Below are 17,252 nucleotides of genomic sequence, written 5' to 3' on the forward strand. Positions count from 1 at the left end.
GAACTTTTAATGTAAAATAAATAAATGCAATAAAATATTTTTCATTACTAATATCATATTTAATGTAAATAAAAATTTAAATATAAAAATATTAATTTTCATGATTATTTAATAAAAATTAAAAAAAAAATAAAACTATTCTCTGAAATAATCCAATTACTTTAATAATATGTTTAGATAAATAAGTAAAAAATGATTCATAGTTCTTATAAAAAAAATGGATTGGTTGGACTCAAAAGATTTTTGTCCTCCTCCGGAAAAAAGTTGTACAAGAGTTTGATTTAAATGCACCATTTGTGGACTTGACTTGAGCAAGTTTCTTGATGATAAAGAGAAGAGACATTAACGGAGAATGAAAAAAATCTATGGAGTTACTCCTAACATTCATGGACCATGAAAAAATTAATATAATTAACACTTTAGGAAAATTAATACTGTAAATTAGTCATACTAGTAATGTTTATGAAAACAAAAATTTTCAATAGGCGTGTTGTAATAAACATCACGTTGCTAGTAAAAAAATAAAAAAAAAATTTATTTGGGCAAGAATCTTTGTAAAATTGTGATACTTCAAAATTTAATATCGGTCGTCAAAAATACTATTTAAGGGATGCATCTGAAAAATAAAAAATTTTATTACAAGGTTATATATGGATATATATATATATATATATATATATATATAATGTTTCTTTTTTAAAAGAAATGTTTGAGCACTCTCCGGCTTCCTCTCCGCCTCATGGGTTCTTCTTTCTTTGTGTTATGTTACGTTGGAAGGCCTCTCCATCCACTTTCACCCGTTTCTCTAGCTAGCTCTATCTTTGCGCAGAGGCCGATGACTATTTCAAAGCAGGTGGTCCGATATCTTCTCCTCCCATGCCACAGAATAATTCTTCTCTCTCGTTCTGAAAAAATGAAAAAGAAAAGAGATTTGAGGTGTTGTGACTTGTGAGGGAGATGACAACAATACCAACAAACCAACAGGATTGGGATGATGAGGACTGTTTTTTCGAGACCCTTGATCGAGTTCCCTCTAGCATCTCTATTGATTTCGATCTCCCTTCATCCAACTCCGAGAGTGACCAAGAGGACGACGTGCGCTCCTCGTTCGCATCTGCTATTGGGGCTCCCTCGTGCTTCAGGAATTCCCAAATCGATGGTGACGATGATGACATTCGAGGAAGCCGAGACTTCGACTACGGGATCTGGATGGCAGAGCCCATGTCTATCCAGGAACGCCGTCGCCTTCTCCTTCACGGAATGGGTCTTACTAGCAGCAAGAACTTGCGTCACAATACCTCCATTCATCAATCTTCTTGCATAGCCACCTCTACTAAAGACGCTCCTCAGCAATCCTCCCCGAAGATGCCCTTTCCTTCGACCCTGCTGCTCCACCGTTCAAGGTCCTGCAGCTACATTGCATCTCCACCGTCACCGTCAACATTCCACTCTTCGCTACTACGGTCACGCTCAGAACCTTCTTTGTTGTGGGAGGGGGGTCGAGAGGAATACGGAAATGGAAGCAGCGAGAGGTATAATGGTGTAAATGGCATCAAACGGGCTCTTATGGCGCAGCCTTCTCTTTGCAGGATTAAGAACCTGGACACAGGAAAGGAATTTATGGTGACTGAGGTGGCTAAGGACGGAACATGGGGTAAACTGAATGATCTCCAAACCGGCCATCAGCTCACCATGGACGAGTTCGAAAAGTGTCTCGGTCACTCCACCATCATCAAAGAGGTGATGCGCCGTGCTCACCTTGGCAGCGGTGGAGACAGCAAGCAGAAGCAGTCCAAGTGCTCGTCCAAATCCCGAAGCAATAGCTACAGGAAGAAGGGCGGCTGGCTCAAGAACATCATGTTCGTTGCCGGTTCTGTGACGGGTCTAATGTCCGACAAATCATCATCATCATCGGCATCATCGCCGTCCTGCAGCAACTCCCCCAACTCTTCTGAGGTTATGAAAGTCCGTCAACATGGAAAACCTTATAAGGAGCTCACCGGGCTGTGCATGTGCCAGGAGATCCAAGCCCATCAGGGTTCCATATGGACCATTAAGTTCAGCCCCAATGCACGTTACTTGGCAAGCGCTGGCGAGGACCGTGTTATCCACATTTGGCAAGCCCTTGGACGTGACACCTCTGCCTCCTCCTCCTCTTCTGTCAGGAGGGAGCCATCCCAAATGTCCATGGCAGCCTGTGGATCTGCTGACTCCCAAGCTGCCCTCTTGGGCACTCAAACATTAAAGAGAGCAACACGCAAAGGGTTGGGACCTTTTGCTAGTGGCAGGAGATCTCTTCCTGAAAATATCGTTATGCCGGAGACCGTTTTCTCCCTCTTTGATAAGCCATTTTGCTCATTCCACGGCCACCTGGATGATGTGTTGGATCTCTCATGGTCCCAGTCTCAGGTCTGTCTCCATACCATCTTCCTCCTGCTCAACACTGTTTCCATAGTTTCTCATTTTATTCACCTTCAATTATGGCATAGATTTTTAACAAGAAACTGAAACAGAAGAATATTTGCATATACATGTCCTGCTGTAAGCTTCTTCTAACGCCTGCTATTTAAATCTTAGCATTTTCTTTGACAAATTTCATTAGATAAGTTGGTAGGACAAATCTGCTTGGATTTTCCATAATGATTTTCTGCACTAGTACTGATTTTTTTTTTTTCCGTTGTGGTTTTTCCTTTTTATTTATTGCCATTTGTGATTGCACTGTATGTGAGCGGAGGGCCTTAGAACTTATTCTTTCCTTCTCTTTTTATCCTGCCTCTTCATTCATAGCCAATTGATGATTAAAATTTCCACATCAAATGCTAGCACCAACACCCATACTGATTTGTTGACCCTTTTATATTGATTTTCACAAATAGCAGCAACATATTTCTTTAATGTTATTGTTTTTCATGAAATAGAAGCTCCAAGTTTTCCATGTTTCTATTGCCCTTGTGCATTTGAGTGGCGGTATATGTGCAAGTTTTAAATGGATTAGGTCATAAATGAGCTGTGACATTTACCGATGAACACTAGTCCAACTTGGTTCTAATCAAGATCAAACTCTTCAAAAAATTTTACTCTGTTTACCATATGGTAAATAACTTTTTTTTCTCACGAATTTAATCAAGTATAATTGGTGATAATAACAATTACGTATGCCCAATATCCATTTCTATGATTTTGCAGTATCTATTGTCCTCATCAATGGACAAAACAGTTAGACTTTGGGACATGGAGACCAAGGCTTGTTTGAAGTTGTTTGCACATAATGATTATGGTAAGTGACAATGTTAGGTTTTCTTTGTCTCAGCTCTTTTTCTGTAAACTATTATATATTGAAGTTTCAAATGCACCTTAGTGGTCACTGGCTTAATTAAAATTCCTCTTTTTGCCTTTTGTTTGCACATAGTGATTATGGTGAGTAATGATGTTAGGTTTTTTTCATCTCAATTCTTTTTCTGTAAACTATTATACATTCAACTTTCAAATGCACCTAAATCGTTACTGGCTTAATTAAATTTCCTCTTGTTGCCTTTTTTTGCTTCCTTATTCAATCTGGTCATGTTGTTGAAATTGGTTGAACAGTAACATGCATCCAGTTCAACCCAATAGATGACGGGTACTTCATTAGTGGTTCTCTTGATGCCAAGGTCCGCATATGGAGCATAAGTGATCGTCAAGTTGTTGATTGGTGTGATCTCCATGAAATGGTAACTGCTGCTTGCTACACTCCAGATGGCCAGGTGCAGCTCAATGATGTTTTCAATCAGTACATTCTTTTCATAATCTCCATTTTCAAAGTTCGTGACAATATCAATGTCCATGGTTTTATTCGTTTAGTGATGGGTTTCATCCATCTTTGGAAGGGTGCCTTAGTTGGTTCGCACAAGGGGAGCTGCCGGATTTTCGACGTATCTGGTACTTGCATTTGTCTTAAAGTCCCTGGTTTATTATATATCCTAGTTGTATATTTCCCATCCTTTGCTAACTATACATTGCCAATTTGAGTTTAATCTCTCAACGGTTGACTGGAACAAATAATTTTTTCTTTTGTCCTTCTACACTGTAAAACATCAACTTTGACCACCAAGTTCTTGGTTACAAAACATGTAATCAGAATTAAATCATGTTAAATATTAGCTAGACATTTTGTCAGATAGGTGTCCCTGAATGCATTGTAAAATATTGACTGCAACATCAACTCCCTTCCTATTCATGTGGTATTGAAATGAAGATAGGATTTTGAAAATCTAGATATAGCTTTTGGATGTCTAGCTCTGGAGGAACAGGTAAATGTTCTGCTTAACTATGGAATTTCCAACTCAACCACATGGTGATAACTTCTCTTAATAATGTGTTGGGATCCCTTGTCAAGGTCAGTCCAAGGTATGAACTCAAGAAAAGCTCATACCACAAACAAGATCAATAGAATTCTATAGCTACTGGGAAACACAAAACGACAATAGCTATTACATTGCTTTTAAATATTGAATGGCAAACAATATAAAGCTTTTATCCTCTTTCTAGTTAAAGCTTTGCATATGGATCCCTCTGAGTAGGCTGCAACATCACATGCAGTCTGATGCAATTTCCCTGATTTCTTTCCCTAAGTAGAATACCAACCAGTATTTGATTATTTTTTTCCTCTAACTAAGATATCATTCATCATATTATTAGTTTGTTACCATATTTGGGTTCTTTCACTCAACTCGTTGTTCCTAGTGTTGCAGCTTGTATAGAGCCCTCTTGTAGACCTTTAAACCATGTTTAACATAATGTGCTCCAATGTTGTCATAAAGGTGCATTATTTGTCACTACTATTTTCTGTTTATAGTAGCAAATTACACCCAAAAAAAAAAAAAAATCAAACAAGCAATTCATGCTTTAAAACATGAAATATAACATGCTGTAAAACATGCAGCAACAGAAGTTCCACATGAATTGCTGCATAACGACATGAGTATTAATAGTATTTCCATAACAAAAGGCCATTTGAAAACTGGATGAGAGCTTCAGCCATTCTGAATGCAACTATGGAAACTCGTGTTATTGAATAAATGCATTGAGGAAGGGTGAAGCTCTCTTTTTAACACTGATCTTTCAAATGACCTTTTGTTGTGAAATACTGTTAATACACATGTCCTCCAGCAATTAATGTAGCCTTTGTTGCCACTTGTTTTAGAACATGTTAAGGTTATTTTCCAAGTGCAACAAGATCTTTATTATTATGCTGATTTTAAATTTGCTCCTTAGAATTTTTGAAGCAGAAATTAAAATTAATTTTACAAGATTTCCAAGATTTATCTTCCCAGACCAAAGCCCTTTAACCCTGAAACTCATTTACTTTGATTTTCTTGGTTTAGTGCATAACACATAAAAGAGAGCCACATAAATGTTGTTTCATTATTATCTAGACCAAAACTAGGCAATGCAATTTTACTTTGTCAAATATCAGATTTGCATGTGTAAGAAAAATGAATTGAAGTCAATCCTTTACTGGAAAGCTTGAATACTCGCAGCTCATGGTAATGGTTTAACACAATGCTAGACTGAAGATAAATTCCAAATGATAAAGTGCCATTTGAACAGATAAATTTCCTGCTTTAATCAATTACGTAATTGGTTTAGTACTAATCCTAAGACATACCATTCGATAGTTTTTTTGCAGAATCAGCTTCACATTATGGTATCTTGGATTAAAGGAATGCTTTCATATGATATGTATCTGTATTTGGAATAACTCCATGTTTGTCAAATATGTGAGGCTACCAAAAAGCAAAATGCAAATGTAGGACTTGCAAGTAGGATTAGTACCCAGAATAAGTTAAACAGATGTTACTGTACTTTTGGTAAATAAAAACCTCACACTTTTATTCATTGATGAAGTTTCTTCTATGGATTTACAAGAGCAATCTACAGAGAAACAAACTTTACTATAAAGCAGCACCTAACAGATAGTCTACTCCTAATATCTTTGAATCAGTTTAAAATTGATTCTTTTATTTGAAAAATAAACTTGCATACTAATTTCTACACTTCCCCTTAAGTTGGGCATAAATGTCAAACATGCCCACCTTGCTAACTAAAGAATCAAATATAGGTTTAAACAGCCTTTATGTAAATGCATTTGCTGTCTGCTAAGTTGCCACCTAAGAAGCACGGACATGGATACGGTGACACGATATGGACACTGTGACACGGTAGTTTCTAAAAATTAAGGACACGGGTACGGTAGGACACGGCTATAAAAAAATATTATTTATTATATAAATATTTATTATAAATATAAATCTATATAGTTTTCATGTAATATATGTTATATATTTACTTATAGATTAATTTGGTGATCTTGTGTATTGGGAAGTAATTAGGAAATATACATGAGTAATTTAGAAAAATCATTTACAAAGCATATGAATGTTTGGAGGTGTCCACGGTGTGTCCGAGTATCCGTGTGTCCGACACGGATACGACACGGGTACGTCAAGCTCACTGGAGTGTCCGTGCTTCATAGGTTGCCACAAAAGGTGTACAAATAACTTAAGTTTCCAGCTTTCTTTGATCAAGTGGCGATCCACTTCAATGTGTTTGGTCCCGTCATGTTGTACGGAATTCTGTGCGATACTAATAGATGCTTTATTATCAAAAACAACTTCATAGGCATTCTGATTTCCTTCCTTAAGTCCTTAAGAATCCGCTGAATCCATAGAGCTTCGCAAACTCCATTTGCCACGGCTCTGAATTCTGCCTCTGTGCTGCTTCTTGCCACAACATTTTGTTTTTTACTCCTCCAAGTCACCAAGTTTCCCCACACAAAAGTACAACATCCTGAGCTAGATTTTCTATTTGTGATGGAGCTTGCCTAATCAGTATTTGTGAAGACTTCCACCCCCTCGATTTTCTCTCTTCTTAAAGCAAAAACATTTTCAATGACAAATTTTAAAGTATCTAAGGATTCTGTAGGCAGCAGTAAGATGTTCTTCACAAAGTGAATGCATAAATTGGCTCACCAAACTCACTGCAAAGGCAATGTCAAACCTTGTGTGGGAGAAAAATTAATTTTCCCACCAGCCCTTGGAATCTAGAGGCATTAATTGGAACTCCTTGCTCATTCTCTCCTAACTTCTGATTTGGATCAATTGGTGTGTTTATAGGCCTGCAATCAGTCATTCATATTTCTTCCAACAAATCCAGCACATATTTCCTCTAAGAAACAACAATTCCCTGCATTGATCTAGCAACTTTCATGCCAAGAAAGTAGTGTAGTTGACCAAGATCCTTTATCTCAAACCCCTTGAATAATTCTCCCTTAAGTCTTGCCATTTCTTTCGAATCATCTCCTGTAAGAACTATATCGTCTACATAAACAATGAGAACAGTTATTTTTCTAGAGGTTGAAAATCTCATAAACATGGTATGGTCAGATTGTGCTTGGTGATAGTCTTGATCTTTGACAAACCGAATAAACCTTGCGAATCATGCTCTAGGAGATTGCTTTAATCCATAGAGGTATTCTTTAGTTTATTTACTTTTACCCCAAACTCCTTTTCAAATTCTGGAGGTGGTCGCCTGTATACTTCTTCTTCTTCTATGCTACCATTTAAGAAGACATTCTTGACATATAGTTGTTGGAGTTGCCAATATAAATTTACTGCAACAGATAATAGAATTTACACGGTCTTAAACTTAGCAACAAGTGCAAATGTTTCCGAATAATCAATACCATATGTTTAGGTGAATCCTTTGGCTACCAAGCGTGCCTTGAATCTCTCCAAGGAACTGTCTGCACAGTGTATAATGGTAAACACCAACTTACATCCTACCGTTGGTTTTTCCTTCGGTAGCTCTTCCACATTCCAAGTTTGATTTTTCACTAAGGCACTCATCTCCTTATGAACAGCTTCTCTCCACTCTGGACCAGCCAAAGCCTTCTAAATACTAGCAGGAATTTTAATGGCTGAAATTTTTTTAGTGAAGAATGAAAAAGAAGAAGAAAGTTTCTCACACGAAACAAATGGTGAGATCCTAATATTCCCAATTGCAGAGAGTGTGCTATTAGCAATTTTGATTTTTGATTTTTGATTTTTGATTTATATTTTTTATATTTTTTATATTTTTATTTTTTTGGCTTGCACGAGGCTTGTAAGATGAAAAAAGACTAGAATATCTTAATGATTGGTTGCTCCTGAGTCTATGATTGAGGAATAATTTGATTTGGTACAGAAAAAAGTAGAAATATTACCATTTTGGGCAAAAGAACAAGAAGATTTTGAAGAGGAAGTGGAAGTGGAAACTTGAGTGGACTGAAGTAATTTCAGGAGTTGCTCCACTTGATCCTTATGAAAGGTAACTGTGCAGAGCTGATTTGTGTCTCAGATGAATCTTCAGCCATGGTTTGGCAAGCCCTTTCAGGTTTTTTTTCTTTCCTCCCAATGGTTAACCATGTATCTTCCAGCAAGCCTCTTTTAGTGTGGCAAAATTTTTTACAATGATCACACCAAGGCTTCTTCTTTTTGTCATTTATCATGTCACCACCTCGAACAACTTGGTGTTGAACTCTCATTCCCCACATTATGTTGCTCTTCGAGACTTCCATTCATAATCTTCTTTCTACTTTCCTTACGTCTAACTTCTAAAAAAACTTCATGAATTGATGGCGAGGGCTTTCTTCCAAGAATGCGCCCTTTAACTTCATCTAAGCTTCGATGGACACCAGCCAAAAACATGTAAACACGATCATGCTCCTCTCTTTTCCTGCATCTTACAAAATCATTAGTGTTTTCCCATTTATCATCATAACACTGGTCTAATTCTTGCCATAGAGCTACCATCTCATTGTCGTACACCGTAGCATCATGGTTACCCTGTTTAGATTGCCAAAGTCTGGTTTTTATTTCAAAATTTTGAGAGGAATTTTCTGAACCGAGTAAGTTTCACGTACTGAGTCCTATACATCCTTTGCAATCTTCGTAAACATGTGGGATTTTGCAAGAGAAACCTTCATTGAGTTAGGGAGCCATGCTGTCACGAGTTTTCTGATCTCCAATCAAATACCCCAGTTTTCCACGCCCATCAATTGCTAGTTTTTCTGACTGTGACCACTCCAAAAAATTCCTTCCATTGAGCCGTGAATAGTGATCTGCATAGAGGATCCAACAGAAATATACACACTCTTGTTAAGTGTGTGAGCTACTGCAGATGAGACGGCGGACTTGTTTACTCCTCTAGAACCCATGATAACTGTTTGCACCGTGATGAATTAATTGAAAAAGCCGTAGCTCTGATACCATGTAGTTTTTGGTGAATAAAAACCTCACACTTTTATTCATTGATGAAGTTTCTTATATAGATTTACAAGAGCAATCTAGAGAAACATTCCTATAAAATAGGACCTAATAGATAGCCTACTCTTAATATCTTTGAATTAGTTTAAAACTAATTTTTTTACTTGAAAATTAAACTCGCATACTTGACTAATTCCTACAGTTACCTATTGTGACACTTGGATTGTTTCCTTCATAGTTAAAAGAAGAATCCTCAATCTTATGTGTGATAGATTGGTGATCCATCTTGATCATTGGTAGGCCATATAACTGATCATAATTTAAGATCTACTAGATGGTAGACGCCAAGTCCTCATTGATCATCTATCACATCCAAATTAGAAGAAGATTTTGGAGTCTTTTGAGTCTTTACTTATGTGTAGGATATGGCATAGGCATAACCCCTTCATTTTTTTTATTTTTATTTTTATTTTTATTTTTTCCCCTGTTTTGATGCCGAAAGGCACATCTAAACAAAGTCATGTTATGCAATTTATGTGGTGGGCTTTCAGCAGAGATTATGATTGTGGGAGAGAAAGGGGGAGGGGGTTTGTGGGTGGGATTTGCAACTCTCTAATGCCGTCTGTAGGATATGTGGTTTCCTGATTAACAATGTAGGCTAAGGTTGAGGACAGAGGAAGGGATGATACATAACCAATGCAACAATTGACAGATGTTGAGTCCTCTTATAAGTCTCTTGAGTATACAAGCAAATAGCTCATTTTGGTATGCTGGAAAAGAAAATAATAAACTTTGATGAATTTCTATTATCTCCTTATTGTTGAACTGAGCAAAGCATGATGAGCATTAACCAAATGAGTGGCCTGAAATATCATAACTTGGTGGTGCATGGATGATGAAGATTATAGATATAAACAAGACAACGGTGTGGAGCATTCTGAGAAATATGATATTCAAACTTGAGAATGAGGCGAGCATTGCATGTGGAGGGATACTATGAGGGGGGTGAAGATTGTGCTACAAAAATGGTAAGGGGGAAATTGATAACAAATTGAAGTCCAACAAAAAAAAAAACTATCTATACTTCAGATATCCAATGCTGTTGTCCCAGAATATAGATATCATGTAAAGAATTACCAATTTGGAAATATGAGTAGATATCCCCAATGTTTCCATAATTTAGAACTACTACACCAGAAGAGTGAAGAAGGCTGTACGAGTGTGCTTTTTGCTTGCGTTGTGTGGTCTACTTCTATGTGAATTCACAGAATTTAAAGGAAAAAAAAAATGATTGTCTACTTTTTGTTGACAGATGGTAGGTTGTGTCAAAAAGGGCAGATAGAGTTTCAGAACAAGAAAAAGAAGTCACATGCTAAAAAAGTTACCGGGTTCCAGGTATTTGATTCATTTTTAAATGAGAATCCTGTGAAAACATATAAATTCATCAATACTTGTTTATTCCTTAATATTTTACAATTTACTCATGTTGTTACTGTTGCGATCTAATATATGGTTAAATCAGGTTTTGAATTTGTTTGTTTCTATTTGAGTGACAATCTCCCCTGATGACTTTTTTACATCTGAACAGTTCGCCCCTGGCAATGCATCTGAAGTGTTGATTACCTCTGCAGATTCACAAATTCGAGTCTTTGACGGTCTTGATATGGTTCACAAGTTCAGAGGTAAAACTAATGGAATATAATAGATACCTGAATAGGAGATGCCATTGTCTTTTGCAAATTTATATTTTTCCTTTTCATGTTAGCTTAGTGTCATATTGTAGCTGCGCTTTTAAGGTTCTATATGCTTTATAGGAATGAAATATCTCCTGTGTCATTGAGACTTGTTTATAATTGATGGAATGTCTTTAGAATTTTTTTATTCTTGGTGAAATTTGTCTGCACTGTTTTTTTTTACTTTCCATGACCCTCATAAGGCATCAGGGCTATTGCCTATTAAGTTGGTTCTACAGTTTCTCATAATGTTACTTGTATGTCGCAACAGTGCGCTATATTTTTAAGCAGGCCTTCAGTCAATTATAAAAATTGGGGTGTTTGAATAACATGATTTCTTGCTGTAAGATTCTGATAATTTAGTTGTCTAGTCTTTAATCATAGTGTAAAAACCAGACTCATATAACTGTATGGACTATCATTTTGATTCGTAGAAAGAAGAACAGATCACTGTTATTTCAAATTTGGCTTTAATTTCTTTTAGGCTGTTTGAAGAAGACAAGGCAAGTCTCAGCCTCTCCCTTTTTCTAGCCACTGTGGGCTGTTTTGAAATTGTTGTGGCGTTTGGGATTGTTTTCAGGCATGATGACTAAAGAATTTCGGTATTGAACCTATTCGGACAAGTATTTTCTTCATGGATTTCGTGAGGGCATGATCTTATTAGTGCCATGTCTTTATATGTTTTAATTGGAAGCATCAATTGATTTAAATACTCAAAAGAACAAATGTAGTTGGACATCTTATAAATTTTATTCCTTTTTGCTTGGTGACAGGTTTTCGTAACACAAGCAGCCAGATAGCAGCCTCGTATACATCTGATGGGAAATATGTGGTTTGTGCCAGCGAGGACTCTCATGTCTATATCTGGAAGCGAGAAGGGGCAAGGGGTCCAGGCTTTGGAGGTAAAAGCAAGGGTTGGGCCACCACTCGATCTCATGAGCACTTCCCCTGTAGGGACGTGTCAGTCGCCATCCCCTGGCCTGGTAGTGGAAGCTGCTGCAGACCACAAGTATCCAACTCTGGGCTTGAAGACAATTTCCACAGCAGCAGAAGTCATGGTCATCCACCTCTGCCCAAGAAAAGTTTCTCGGAGCATTCGCTAGTGTGCTCCGACGACCTCAGTTGCCCATCTCATTCATTATCAGGGGTTGGCAGTTCATCATTGGCTCCGTTGCAGCCCAGGACCTCTGTTTCAGCTACATCTTCGTCATCCCCCTCTACTTCCTGGGGGCGGTATGGTGGAAGTGGTAGCAAGGGCAGTAGCTGCATTGAGGAAGGCAGCGCATGGGGTTTGGTCATTGTCACCGCAGGACTTGGCGGGGACATTAGAATATACCAAAATTTTGGTTTACCAGTCCGACTTGGCCGTCAGACTAATTTGTTTTGACTTTGAGTTACCTGCTCGGCAGATTAATTTTGGTTTACCAGTTCGACATTATTATTATTTCTTTTACAACTTTATATTTGATAAGATATACCCGTTTTTGTTACCTCTGTTTTTTGTTACTATGTATGTTGCAACATACATGAGCCATATATGCAAGCCTAATAGGTGAGTGCGGATTGTTTACCTGTGTTTTTTTTTTACCGGTTTGTAAGTGTTTATGAATATAAAAATACTAATACCATCATATAAGTTTTGAATGGAAACTGTTGAGAATGAGTGTAACACCCGTGTTTGGTTGAGATGTAAAGAGTGATGATAAAAAGAAATTTTGATTTTATTAATATAAGTAAAAAATGTGTTTTAAAATTAAAATTTTATTTATGAAGAATAGTCACCATTATATTACTCGTTCTTGGTGATATGATAATATAGTAAAAAGCCAAACATTATGAAAATAGAATAACATATCAAAATTTACAATTTTTATAAATACAAACCCTGAGCCAATTTAAGACAAAAAAAAAAGCAATTTATGAGCTTAAACCGCTCTTAATATTTGATTTTTTTTCTCACATACACGCACTTATATTCTCCAATAAAATTCCAAAATTACATATATCTTAAAAAATTTAATACTAATTGTTATGTAATAAAATAAAATAGTTGTTACTTAATTTATTCCCCTTCCTTTTACTTAAAGAAAGAGTTTCAAATTCTACATTTGTCCACGATTCTTTAAAAAAAATAGTTCTAAAAACATGGCTTAATTATGATTTATTCATTTATTTAAAAAAAATGGCGTAGTCCTTTATTTTTATGTCATTTAAAAATTTTGCACAAAAATTAAAGGTGAAATTAATTTTTTAAAAATTTAAAATAAAAAGTAAATTAAATTACTAAACTACCTATTTTTTAAAAATTATTATTGTTGTTGTTACTATTATTATTATTATTTAGATTATAAATATGATTTTTTTATTTATATAACTTAAAAAATTAAATAAAAATAAATAAATAAATAAATATTAGTTTGATATCACATGATGATAACAATTTTAAAATAAAATAAAATAAACTACTTATATTTCGCAATGAAGGAGCAGCGAATTAACGGGTAAAAGTCTTGCTATTAAACTAGGGATAACCATCAGAAGATTGGACCGAGAGCCATGACTATTTGTACTGATAATTGTTTATTATTGAACACGGGGCAAGGGCAATCAATCATCATCATCACCATCAGTTCCCCGAGTCTCCTGAGTCCTGACTCATAAATTAGGGTTAGGGTTAGGGTTGCGCTTGACGGAGAGAGAGAGAGAGAGAGAGAGAGAGAGAGAGGGCAACATGACAGGGAAGGCGAAGCCGAAGAAGCACACGGCGAAGGAAATCGCTTCGAAAATCGACGCGGCCACTACCAATCGCGGCGGCGGCAAGGCTGGGCAGTCGGATCGATCTGGACAAGAGAAGGGCGGGCACTCCAAGCTGGAGTGCCCTCTCTGCAAGATCACCGTGCCTGACGTCAAGTCGATGCAGATCCATCACGAAGCTCGCCATCCCAAGATCCCTTTCGATGAGTCCAAAGTCGTGGACCTCCATGCCGTCCGTGTTGTTGATTCAGCAAAGTCCCGGCCTGGCGTCCGCGGCAGCTTCAAGAAGTAGTTGCTTTCCTCCTTTACCTTTAGTCCGCCACCCTTGATCCGATTGTCGCCATATATGTATGTCTATCTACATAGGTATGACATGGCAATGCAATGCCTTGCTCTTCATTATGCGTCGCTAGCCGGCTTCTTGATCTATTACGCTTGCGCCTAGTATGTAAGATTTGGTTCGCCTTACTGCTGTGTTCTGCTATATGTCATGAGTTTCTGGGATATGGACCTATCAATACTGCTTATCTCTATTATCATCCTTCATGTTCCATGTTAAGCTTTATGTCCTGAAATAATTGCTGCTTCTTTTAGGTCTTTTACTGTGTGTTTTATTCCATGTCTTCAAATATGTTTTTGCTGTTCAAGACAATATATGGTCAAAGGTGAACTGTCTTAGACACCAGGAGAACGCTTGACCCGTAACTTATTGGTAAGGAAAATAGAGAGATAAACAAAAATTAGGGAACATAATTTAGATTTTTGTGGTATTATCCTTTTTAACTTTTCTGATTAGGAGTTTCAAGATTAATAAACATGTGGTGCCCTCTTGTAATAAAAACTAAAACTATTTCAGTAAACCAATGCATTGCCGACCTTCAAAATCTTGTCTAGATGCAAATTGTTATCATAATCTTATGTGACTGTCTATTGCAAAATATCATCTGGGATCAATGGAAAACCGTGTAAAACTTCCATCTAGCTGGAATTAAAATGATGATTTTGATAAGGAGAGCTCCACATACAAGCACTGTAAGCACAGAATTTTCTATAGTTGGATAACTTGGATGACCAATTGAAGAATGGTTTCTTTCCAATTTAGGGATCACATGTATTTGTCCATGAATAACAAAGGTTTGGAACTGGATTCATCTCATTAGAGCATCTAGGATAATTCTCAAGAGCCATGTTGTGATGAGTAGCTTGGATTTGTACCTGTACTTACATGGGATCATGTTGTGTGTGAAACAATACTTTTGACTTTTAAATAATTTCTAAACAGAAATTTTAGTAGAGAATCATTTATAAATCATGTTAGCAATCATTCTATTTTGTGGTTTATTTTCATCTTTGCACTTATTTATTTGTTGACAACATCACATTTGTATTGAATAACAAGTGTACAGTTCTAGTCTTGATTTGGAGGTAACAAGATACTATTGGAGAACATTTAAGTTGTTGAGGTGCAGGGCCTGCCTTTGTTGGTGGGAACCTTCAGTCTAGGGTTTTGATGTTTGATTGATAATCTGAAAGAATTAGATAAAAACTTTTTTGAATTGTTAGGCTATCTTGATCATTGTATCATTTGAAGTGTGTTTTGCCAGCACTCAGCCAGTGAATGTTAGACAATGAACATATTGCTGGTAAGTGTATGTTGCGAAACCATTAGATCTGTAAATTGGTGTGGCTTTTGTTATGCCATTAATTCTGTTGTTGTTGCTTCAGTTTTCAATGGTGCATCAAGATTTATGGGCTAGAGTTTAAGGTATTCACAATCATTTTCAGCTTTGCTCGTTTCTACCACCATTTTAATGCATTCCATATTTATTTTCTTCCATTACGCCCCTTTTGATGTGATGGGCTTGTATAATCCATATTCATCTTTCTTTAGTTTAAATTCAATTCTTTCTCCATAATTGGTTGTTGAAATTAGTGGAGAATTGCAGTGTTTGTGGTCTCTAGAGGCAAATTTGTGGTTTCATATGCAGGATTCAGTCTTTGGTTGAATGCTATTATCTCTTGTAAGATAGGACGCATTTGCATTGGTTTCCATGTGGTTTTATTTTTTTTCTAATATATCTTCTTATGTTTGTGGTTGCAAAATCATCATTCACTGCAAGTCTGACAGCCAAGCAGTGTCTAATTTCTATTTAAGTGATTACTAAAATCATGTCATGGCCTATTTTCTATGATTGATAAAATTGCTTGCCATATTTCTATCGCTATACCTTGGAAGATTCTGAGTATGAATATTTTGTGTTCTAGTAAACTTTATTATTATTGTGTTTGTTTCTGATGATATTGTAAATAGATTGTATTTTCGGAGAGTCTCTTGTTTGCTACATTGTCTAAAATGTCGAATAGTTGATGGACCAAAAAATGTTACAGCTGATTTCGCTGTTCTGTTTGTAACGTGGCTGTTCAAAAACAATGATAGCTTGCATGTGACTGGCAAATTCGGAAAATCAGTATGATTTTTCTTCATTGAATTGCCGGGTGATGGTCCTTGTTGCAAAGGGAAACAAGGACCCAGCATTGACAAACAGGTGTGGGATGGGTACCAGGAAAAGCACTCGCCAGACTCAAGGAAAGAAGCATGTGAAATACAATGATTATATCACCAAATGAAATTACTGGTATGATGGGTTACATGAGTATTGGATGATTGTAAATTTGGAGATAGAGGTAGAGTAAGGAGGTTGTTATTGAATGACAACGCGTCCTGGCATACAAGGTGTTCGAGAGAATGCCAGCTCACAAATTTGTTATGAATTTGTTAGTCTTGTAATGATTCGTCTATAAAGGGAATCCTAAATGAAATGAAAGGCATCTGGCCAGCAAATCAATCTTCTTCTCCATTCTTCCTTCTTCTTCTTCTCCTCCTCGCTTTTTCTCTTCCTCTGCTCCCCATTTTCTCTAAGAACCTTCAGCCAAATACCTTGAAGTTTCACAGATCTCCATCAATTTGGTGCTTTCATTGATCAATGACGGACGGAATGATGACGCGAGCACGCGCCGTCGATGAGCAACTATCCTCCATGGCGGACCACTCGTCACGACTCCGTCTTCTCCAAGATCGATTCACTCTGTTCTACAATTCAACAACATTCTGAATCATTTGATCTCTTACGGAAATCGCACTCTGACTCTTTTGACATCGTCCGAAGCTCTCTTGCTGCCCAACAGACAGTTATGACAGAGATGATGGTGAAGCTTCAACATCTCGCAAGGCATCCTCTACTTCGGCATCACCTTTCTCATCAGGCCAACCACCATTACTCGCTTACTCGCTTGTATGCTCCAATAGTTATATTGATCGGTGTGGTACTTTATGTTGGTGTTCTGTGAAAGTAAAACATATAGAACAAACAGTTAAATGGGCAAAATACCACGCTTTGGAATGGCGTCCGGGTCAACTCTTTCAAATTTCACAAATTAGCTTGGACTAGCAGGTAGGAAGCTCGACCCAAGCCGAGCCTTT

The 17,252-nt window shown here is 36.9% G+C and overlaps 2 protein-coding genes across 2 annotated transcripts; both read left to right on the forward strand.

Moving 5' to 3' along the window:
- Window positions 1-719: 719 nt before the first annotated feature.
- On the forward strand, window positions 720-12,492 carry LOC120262332 (WD repeat-containing protein 44-like). Its single transcript, XM_039270427.1, has 7 exons — window positions 720-2,409; window positions 3,187-3,277; window positions 3,586-3,743; window positions 3,867-3,918; window positions 10,597-10,679; window positions 10,873-10,966; window positions 11,791-12,492. Exons 1-7 carry the CDS (start codon window positions 958-960, stop codon window positions 12,402-12,404), a joined length of 2,544 nt encoding a protein of 847 aa, XP_039126361.1. The 5' UTR covers window positions 720-957; the 3' UTR covers window positions 12,405-12,492.
- A 1,090-nt stretch (window positions 12,493-13,582) lies between these two features.
- LOC120270528 (protein METHYLENE BLUE SENSITIVITY 1) lies at window positions 13,583-14,369 on the forward strand. The gene has a single exon (XM_039277591.1). The coding sequence runs from the start codon at window positions 13,749-13,751 to the stop codon at window positions 14,061-14,063; it is 315 nt and encodes a 104-aa protein (XP_039133525.1). The 5' UTR covers window positions 13,583-13,748; the 3' UTR covers window positions 14,064-14,369.
- The last annotated feature ends 2,883 nt before the right edge of the window (window positions 14,370-17,252 follow it).

The sequence above is a fragment of the Dioscorea cayenensis genome, chromosome 1 (assembly GCF_009730915.1).
Source record: "Dioscorea cayenensis subsp. rotundata cultivar TDr96_F1 chromosome 1, TDr96_F1_v2_PseudoChromosome.rev07_lg8_w22 25.fasta, whole genome shotgun sequence".
Lineage (NCBI taxonomy): Eukaryota > Viridiplantae > Streptophyta > Magnoliopsida > Dioscoreales > Dioscoreaceae > Dioscorea > Dioscorea cayenensis.

Bases quoted from the DNA above. Each gene is read 5' to 3' on its own strand.
- LOC120262332 (XM_039270427.1), top strand. From the start codon at position 958: ATGACAACAATACCAACAAACCAACAGGATTGGGATGATGAGGACTGT. The intron at 3,919-10,596 runs GTACTTGCATTT...TTTTGTTGACAG, and splicing joins CCGGATTTTCGACGTATCTG to ATGGTAGGTTGTGTCAAAAA. The intron at 10,967-11,790 runs GTAAAACTAATG...GCTTGGTGACAG, and splicing joins TATGGTTCACAAGTTCAGAG to GTTTTCGTAACACAAGCAGC.
- LOC120270528 (XM_039277591.1), top strand. From the start codon at position 13,749: ATGACAGGGAAGGCGAAGCCGAAGAAGCACACGGCGAAGGAAATCGCT.